The sequence below is a fragment of the Cupressus sempervirens genome, chromosome 5, assembly GCF_028749045.1.
Source record: "Cupressus sempervirens isolate cs-2001-9-10 chromosome 5, ASM2874904v1, whole genome shotgun sequence".
Taxonomy (NCBI): Eukaryota; Viridiplantae; Streptophyta; class Pinopsida; order Cupressales; family Cupressaceae; genus Cupressus; species Cupressus sempervirens.
In genome coordinates this window covers 483,600,453-483,609,835 of record NC_143122.1, presented here as the reverse complement: position 1 = coordinate 483,609,835, position 9,383 = coordinate 483,600,453, and the positions used below count along the sequence as shown (strand labels likewise).

General features: G+C 38.9%; 1 protein-coding gene across 1 annotated transcript; it reads left to right on the top strand.

The window, feature by feature from the left end:
- The first annotated feature begins 364 nt into the window (after window positions 1–364).
- LOC149556851 (cyclic dof factor 2-like) lies at window positions 365–8,999 on the top strand. Its single transcript, XM_089831440.1, has 2 exons — window positions 365–2,467; window positions 3,740–8,999. The coding sequence occupies exon 1, from the start codon at window positions 624–626 to the stop codon at window positions 2,253–2,255; it is 1,632 nt and encodes a 543-aa protein (XP_089687566.1). The 5' UTR covers window positions 365–623; the 3' UTR covers window positions 2,256–2,467; window positions 3,740–8,999.
- Window positions 9,000–9,383: the final 384 nt, after the last annotated feature.

Below are 9,383 nucleotides of genomic sequence, written 5' to 3'. Positions count from 1 at the left end.
TAAGATTTTGAAAAGTGTAACTTGAAAAGGAAAAGAATAATAAATAAAATGTTAAACTATGAGACCTTCGTCTCTAAATAGTCGACAATAAAAACAAAATCCTAATTTTGTTTTGCGAAGAGCGAGTAGAGGGGAGGCAATAAAAGAAGTTGTGGCTTTTGAGATAAAAAGTACGTGGGAAGGACGATTCCTTTCATTAAAAAAAAGTAATATATCGAAAAGTACAAAAAGTAGCTGCTCCAGCTGAAGAAGGAAAAAGTTGATTACAAACGAAAAGGCCGCAACTTCATGGGGAAAAAGTGTAAAGCAGCGGAAAGGATAAGCGTGGGGAATCGCAAAACGGAAGGATAATACCTATCAAATGAGTTATGTGTTTTGCGGAAAACCTTTTTGTTTTCTTTGGTGTATCCCCATCGTAATGGCCGGACAACCGAGTGGGCAGTCGCTCATCTCATCATCATCATCATCTCATCCCTTGTAACATGTTCAGCCCTCCACGCGTGTCCATTCTCGATTTGTGCTGAGATCTGATTTTCTTCTTATCCATCCTCCGTATCTGATTTCTCCCCCCGCTCTGAAATATTTGTATTTGGATCCACAAACACCTTCGTACTCTGGTTGAAATGTCGGAAGAAACAGTCGTGGAGGATGTGGCTGCGCTGCTGCAGTCAGATCCCGCGTTTAAGCTCTTTGGACGAAGAATCCCTCTGCTTTCTGCCTCCTCGGATTCTTCAGACAGGAGCTCCGACTCTACAGACACCTCCGAGGTAACAAAAAATTCTCACAACTCTGATGAAACCAATTCAAGTTTATTGTTGAATAGCAGCATAATTTCTCTACATGCCGACATTGAATATAAGGAATCTTTAAGCAATGTAAAAATTTTCAATGGAGAATCGCTCTTCGAAGCGACTCTTGAAAAACCCATTATTGGGAGTGAAGTAAGTATAGATAAGGAAAAGTTGTGTGATGAGAAAGCAAACATGGGTGTTGTGGAGATGTCTGAGAAAAGTATTAAGAAAGAAGATGAAACGCCCAAGAAGCCTAATAAGCTTCTGCCCTGTCCTAGATGTGAAAGCTTGGATACTAAATTTTGTTACTATAACAATTACAATGTGAACCAACCGAGGCATTTTTGTAGGAAATGCCAGAGATACTGGACTGCTGGTGGACTTCTCAGGAATGTACCTGTGGGTGCAGGTAGAAGGAAAAACAAGCACTCTGCTATTGCCCCTCAAAAGGATTTGGGTCACCCGAACGATTGTAATTCTGAGGATTCAATGAAATATGAGCTTTCTGCTCTGGAAATGACCAGTCCTGGACAATCATTCTCCCGTGCGAGAAAGGGGACAGGGAATCACTTGAGAGCATATGACGGTCTGGAAACCTCTAGCCCCTTTTCAGATGAGAGTGAAAATCTACGGAAATCCAGTTGCCCTTCAAGTCAAATGAAAGGGGAAATTGTTTGGAATACCATGCATTCATCAGAAATGAAAGCACATGAAAAAAGAGGGGAGTCGCTTGAGATTGGTACTTTGGACGATTCTGTTTGTGCTTCATCGAACACCAAAGTACTATGTCCTCCATCAAATAAATTAACGAAATCAGATGTTGAGTCGTCTGAGTCCAATAGTCCTCCTCAGGGGGTTAGTTGTGACTTGCCGAATAGTTCAATGAGCTGGGTTAGAGGCCCTCATCCTCCAGTTTGGCCATTCTATTGTGGCAGCTTTTTTGGCACTTCACCCTTCATGAGTGCCGCGGGAGGCGCAATGTTGGGCCCTGAAAACTTTCAGACTAGTTCAATGATTCCCTGGTTTCAACCTGGGACAGGACTCTATCCCGGATTTGCTTGGCCTTTTCCTTCTGGTCCTATGTGGGGGCAAGCAAACTGGGCTCCTGCATGGGGCATGCCATTGGGACCGGTGGCTCCTCCATTGACAAACTCAGATTCAAGTCCATCAATGTTGGGCAAGCACACAAGAGACTTGCCAGCACCACACTCGGAGTCCAAGGGGGATGGATCTATTTGGGTTCCCAAAACCTTGAGGATTGATGACCCTGAAGAAGCAGCGAAGAGTTCCATTTGGACAACATTGGGGTTAGGCAGCAAATCAGAATCAATCACTACTGGTGGGATTTTCAAAGCATTCCAGCCAAAGACGGAGAGCAAGGATAACACAAAAACTGATGTTCGTGTTTTATGTGCAAATCCTGCAGCAAGTGCAAGATCAGCTTCTTTTAATGAGAGCAATTAATGTATGTTTACAATACATAGTAGTTTTACTAAAATTACTTGCGACGATCTAGTCTCTTGAGCAAAATTTTGCCTGTCACAGCCCGGTGGCTGCTTTTTCTTCAGAGGTTGATGTCTAGAGTAGTTCCAGCTACCTGCATTTGTACTAACTCCCGGGGCTGGAATTCGTGGAGACGTTTGAAGTACCTTCTTGGGAAAAAAAAAGACACTGATGTAAATATTGCCAATTCTCAAAACGTTGTGCCCTTTAATGCTTAAGCAATACCTATTTATGCATGAATATGGTAGAGTTTATTTACTTCCTTACTTCAGAACCGGGCGTGGGATATAATGAGTCTTTTTATTTGCTCGACGTGCTACTTTCTAGGAACTAATAAAACCCTTAACATGAGTAATAGACGGGAGGGCTCAATGTTCATTTACTTGAGTATTGACGTATTTTAAGGGTATCTTATATTTGGTTCTATAGAAAAAGGAAGGATGTGAAGTTTGCTCTGTGTGGCGTTCCTCGATAAAATGCTTTGGTGCACAGTGTTTTTGAATATATGAACTAGAGCATGATCTTCTGTACGGCTAATACTATTTAAAGCTATGCACTTGAATATATATATATATATATATATATTTTGTAGACAACTCTCAGAAGATCAGGCAGATGCACAAAAACATAATTCATGGTTGTTTCCTGTGTCAGGCAGTTCGCTTCCATATGCTGTAACATATATTTGATTCCAAAAATGGAGAATTAAAAACGTAATACCATCTCTCTCCTTGTAATTTATGAATTTGATCAAATTAATTAGAAATAAGTAGAAAGGATGGTCAAACTGTAGTTTTGTATTCGTTGATATATTCTGCAAAATGATCCATTGTATGGCCAAGAATCTGAACTTTGAACACGGATGCAGAAGAATTTCAGGCATGTTTTGCAACTACCCAAAAATTTGCATATTCAAAGACGCAAATTCCCTCTCAAGAAGCAAAAGGAACTGAATTTGGAATTCTGACAGATAAGTTAGAAAATTGCTGTGGTTTTCCTTGAAAACAAAAAGAAATAAATTGTAGTATAAGAAAAAGAACTGAACCTGGAATTCCGATAGATAAGTTAGAAAATTGCTGTGGTTTTCCTTGAAAAAAAATAAGAAATAAGTTTAAGAGCCTTGTTTGTTATCAACATCGCGTGCCTCCTGTTGAAGGTGAAACTCAACAGTCATTCAGATTTCCCTCCAAGTCTTTTGGCTCTTCATATTCCAGATAATGCTATGGCTGTTTATAAAAGGATGCTGATTGTTGCATTGTGTTGTAGTTGAGAGTTGTATCTCTGAAACGTTGATTAATAATATTATTGGTCTGCTTTGAAAGTGGATGGAGCCAAGTTATGGCGAACCACTATAAATCTGGTCTCATATTGTTTAATTGATGTTCGAATCTCTGCTTAGTTTTTACTTTTTGTCAATTCATATTTAACAATTGGTATCGGAGCAGGTTGTGTTCAATTGTTGACGAGAGATTCAAGGTTGAGTGGGAGCAATGGCATTTGAAGAAATAAAGGTCGACGATTCAATGAGAAGAATTATGCATTATGGAAAATGCAGATAGGGGATTCTTTATAACAAAAAGATCTATGACGACCATTACAAGGTTAAGCTAAGAAATTTGCAGCTATGTCCGATGAAGATTGGGATAATTTAGAATAAAAAGCATTAGGAGTGATTTGGTTGTGCTTGTTTCCATTTGTAGCATTTAATATATCTAAAGCAAATGCAAACTGTTGAATTGATGACTATATTGGATAAATGTATGAAAAACATTCAGCATCAAATAAACTTTTTGCTTACTAAGCAGTTGGTTAATATGAAAATGATTGAAGGTAAATCTGTAACAGAACTTTCAAATATAACTGTAACCAGTCAGTCAGCTTCCATAAAAATTACTTTTGATGAAGAATTTCAAGCTTTGTTAGTCTTACTCTCTTTGCCTGAAAGTTGGAATAGTGTGGTTATGGCAGTAATTAATTATGTTTCTGGCACAAATACCTTTAAATTTGATGATGATGTTTTTAAGTGAAGAAATATGCAGGAAAAGCGAGGGTGAGACACCAACAGGTAATGTTTATATTGCAGAGGACAGAGGCAGATTGAGAGTAAGAGGAAAGAATCCGAGTGATTGTGACAAATCACAAGCAAGGTCAAAATCTAGAAGTAGAGAGACTGGGTGTTGGTTTTGTGGCAAGCTAGGCCACATCAAAAAGAATTGTTGGACATATAAGAAGGTTGTGGAAAAACACAAAGAAGAGGAAGCCAATGTAGCATGCCAAGAGGATGTAGGTGTTCTTATCCTAACTGCTGAAGAAACTGCAGTTCATGTTTGGGTGCTTGATTTAGGAAAATCATTTCATGTGACTCTGCATAAGGAGTATCTTGAAAATCTGCAAATTGGTGACTTCGGTAAGGTTGTTTTGGGTCATAATGAATCCTGTGATGTTTCTGGTAAAGGGGACTTGTCATTAAAATTAAAAAATGGGAATAGTTAGCTGTTAAATGATGCAGAGAGGTCTAAACAACCTCGATTTGTTTCAAACTAGGAACCCCTTTAGTGATTCCTAACAACCAAGCCCTTCGCCTCAGGTTTGCAAGTAGCTTGAACTTGTCTTAGTCCACCTCCTGATGGACCCCGTTAACCAGACAAATCAATACTACAAATGAGTCTTCCAACTCACAGTCAGTATTCTCACAATCCTAGGTTCAACAAGTGTTCAGCACCCTCAAGTTTTGCAGACATGTTTGAGACTCTTTTCTCAATGTGTCATTATCATCTAGACCCCTTGGATCTACTCCTAATCTTCTAGTTCTCAATTTGCACAAATTGTCTTAGCAGGAGACCTACTAGGAATTAGGTCTCTGAATCGTGTATTTTGCACTTCACTTCAAATCTATCTACGCATGCCCCCAAACAAATGGCATTTCTATATACCCTTTATAGAGTACTTCAGGATTACAGACGTTTGGATCTGGTTTTGCCCTTCTGACCACTGAACCCCAAAACCCCCACTTACAAGCCCTAGTAGGCATAATAGATGTGATAACAAAGCAACTTGTAGTAGAACAATTACTGTAGGAAAAGTACATTCATGGAAAGTTCTGCACCCTCCTTAGAACATCAATTCCAACCTCAAATTGATCGTCACATCCACCAATCAATCTGTATATGCTTATTCACAGTCTCCAGGCTAGTCACATAAGGGATGCCTAGCCTTCAAATTAACTTGTTACCAACAGGAGCCAAGTGGGTCTGGTTCCAAAACTCCTGCAACATTAAAAACTATATGATGACTCTTCATATCACCGATAAAGGAATCTTTCTAATATTTTCTACACATTCTAACACATTCTACACATTCTACACATCCTTTCTCAAAACCCTAGTTGATCAGGGTTACAGACCTATCAACAGTACTTCTATGAGATATCCCTTCTATCTATTCCAAATCAAACGAAATCACATCCAACATAAACGTAACTCAAATCTCTGTCGTCAACAATCAATTTTAGATGTTCTTCAATCAGATTTCAAGCATACTAGTCACTGACAACAGAAATTTGCTGCTGATGAAATTGAACCAAAATCACTTGCTCATTCAGATTTTCAACAACACCTTCTTACAGCAAAATTCAACCATACAGGCCACAAACCAACTTTCTAACACCCATCCTACCTACCAAACTGGAATTCAAACCATTTGGCCGTTAGGATTTGAAATTGACAAAAAGTTGTCAACGACAACTTTGACAACATTAGCATTTTCTTGCATTTGTTACATTGTGGCGACTGAAAAACATTACAAACATTAAAAATGGACCATTTAGATCCCTAAGCATCATTTTGGAACATTTGATCACCGTTGACTCACTAGAGCCTCTTCAAGATCCTAAGATAAAAATGACCAAATGGTATTGTTACAAACACAAATGGCCTAATGAGGCCTTATTACATCATTGAATGAACAACAAATAATCTGACACAAAAATAAAATTGATCCCCTTGAGTAGGATCAAGAGTCTTCAAGGTGCTCTTCCACCATAAAATTAGTCAGATATATTCCCCAGCTCAAACACAACTTGATTTTAGCTGGGCAACTTGGTTCTCAAGGATTTGAAATCAGGTTTGAATCAGATAGATGGAAGGTTAAGAAGGGTGCTTTCGTGATTGCTTGGGGCAGTAAAATGAGTAGCTTGTATATTGTAGAAAGTCGCATTTAAGTGGGGGTTATTTTTCATATGTCATCTTTTTCTATGTCACTGTCACAACCTCCTGTTGAAGAATGAAAACATGTTAAGAGAAGAAAATGAGAAATTAAAAAGGACTATACCAGAACTGTTAAAGAGAAATGAGAAGAAAAGTGAGATAATGATTTGAATTTTCAAATTTTACAGTTTTCAAAAGTCGTATGTAAATTGTTTTCCTCCCAACATATAGAGATGGCTGAAGAATCTGTAGAGCTCTTACACGAGGAAGGCAATATGTTGAAACAAGGTCAGGATGAAAAGCAATCTCAAATGTCACTGGCTCTTTCGGTAGCTGACATGATAAACTGAACTGACAACACGGGCAAAAAATCTCTATATAACTAGTATTAAGGGAATAAAAGGGCGATTGAACATGCTTCTTGTAGCCTGCATAGGTGACATGGTCATGCCCGTTCTGCCCAATCAGGCGTACCATGTGTTTTCTGATCCCAATGATCACTATGCATATGACCAGGTTCGAGCAAAGAGGGTGGAGGCGGAAGGGTGTACAGGGCAGCTTCTATGTTTAAAGCAGTTGGACCCTGTGAAGGAGGATTGAACCATATTGAATGAAGAATTCGAAATAGTGGCGAAAGAACAGACCCCAACTTCGACAGAGCCGAAACAAGACTTAGAACAAGAAAGGGCTATAGGCAATCCCTTAGACAGTCAGTTAGCGATGAGGATGATTGTGCTGCTAGTCCCAAACAGGGAATTTCAATATAAGCATAAATTTACACATTGCATAGTACATCAATATCAATGTACTAGAAATGGCCTGAAATGATCATTGTTTACAGTGCAGAATTTAATGATTCTTGATGTAGAAGTAATTTCCCAATATCTTGTGCTGGAAGAGCACTGCATGGATGATCAGAGGGTGAATACACAGGAAGAGTTGGTGTTGACGGTGGAAGTTACCTGAACAGGCCACAAACCTACATGCATTTTGTCAAGGGCTGCAACACCGTGCATGGCAATATTGATAGGCTTTTTGAAAGGGAGAGTGTAAAAAGCATAACAGAATATTGGCCCAGATTTCTGACAGGATTTATTTGGGGGCAATAGCAGTGCCTCTGCCGTGTGTGGAAAAAAATGAGTTAATTTGGTGATGACAGTAATGCATAATCTCTATATAACTAGTATTAAGGGAATAAAAGGGCGATTGAACATGCTTCCTGCAGCCTGCATAGGTGACATGGTCATGCCCGTTCTGCTCAATCAGGTGTGCTATGTGTTTTCTGATCCCAATGCTCACTATGCGTACGACCAGGTTTGAACAAAGAGGATGGAGGCGGAAGGGTCTACAGTGCAGCCTCTATGTTCAAAGCAGTTGGACCCTGTGAAGGAGGATTGAACCATATTGCATGAAGAATTCAAAATAGTACCAAAAGAACAGACCCCAACTTCAACAGAGCGGAAACAAGACTTAGAAAAAGAAAGGGCTATAGTCAATCCCTTAGACAGTCAGTTAGCAATGAGGATGATCGTGCTGTTAGTCCCAAACAGGGAATTTCAATATAAGGATAAATTTACACCTTGTATAGTATATCAACATCAATGTACTAGAAACGGCCTGAAATGATCATTGTTTACAGTGCAGAATTTAGTGATTCTTGATGTAGAAATAATTTCCCAGTATCTTGTGCTGGAAGAGCACTGCATGGATGATCAGAGGGTGAACACACAGGAAGAGTTGGTGTTGATGGTGGTAAGTTACCTGAACAGGCCACAAACCTACATGCATTTTGTCAAGGGCTGCAACACCGTGCATGGCAATATTGATAAGCTTTTGGAAAGGGACAGTGTAAAAAGCATAACAGAATATTGGCCCAGATTTCTGACAGGATTTATTTGGGGGCAATAGCAGAGCCTTCGCCGTGTTTGGAAAACAGTAAGTTAATTTGTTGATGACAGTAATCCATATGCGGTGATTAGATGTCTAATAAAAGATAGAATGGATTGAGAATTTGTCAGATAATGCTGATGCCAAGAATGGGCTAAGTTAACATAATTCGTCCCTCCGCTGCCCTCCCCTCCGGACCAGCCGAAGTTCAAACTGGTTCAAAGTTCAGGTCCGGTTCGAACTCTGGTTCAGGAAGGGTGCTGATTTTTGAGTGTGGGTTCAATTGCATTCGAAATAAGTTCGAACCTAGGTGGACCAAGCCGGGAAAATCAAACCAAGTTCGAATTGGCCTGTTTGCTGGGCCCTGCAGATGGCAGAAATCAGATTTTTTTGCAAGATTTAATGATATTTTGGCATCCACAACTAATGTTGCTGCTGCTGCTGATCCCATTGGCCTTAGCTCAACTAATGGCGGAGAAGAAGAAGACGAATATTGAAGAACTTAGAATATTAATAGATTTATATTCTGTTAGTTGAACAATGAATGTGAAACAATGATACTTGAACTCGATGCTATGATTTATTTTTAATGTTCAGAATTTTTGATGCTGAACTATGATCACTATGATTACAAGTTTATGGTGTTTATGTTGTTTAAATGTGTTTATGCTACTGTGCTACATTTTAATTTTAACTAATGCTTCATAAATATGTATATGTACATATATAGTTTATAATTTATATAAGTTTTTGTACTAATGAACCCAAATCCCTTTCCAAAATTTTGACGAACTTTCGAATTTGGAACTTGGAACCGAACCTGAAACGGTTACAGAATAGGTTCAGGAGTTTTAGATATATTATTTTTGATATTACAATGGTCATAAGTTTTGTTAATTCTGACTTAGTCTGGAGAAGATTAATCAGAAGTGTATTCTTACAAAATGAGATTGTCTTGAGATTAAGAATGGAAGCAGATAGTTTCAAGTTGGAGATT

Excerpts from the sequence above, each read along its gene's own strand:
- LOC149556851 (XM_089831440.1), top strand. The coding sequence starts at position 624 with ATGTCGGAAGAAACAGTCGTGGAGGATGTGGCTGCGCTGCTGCAGTCA.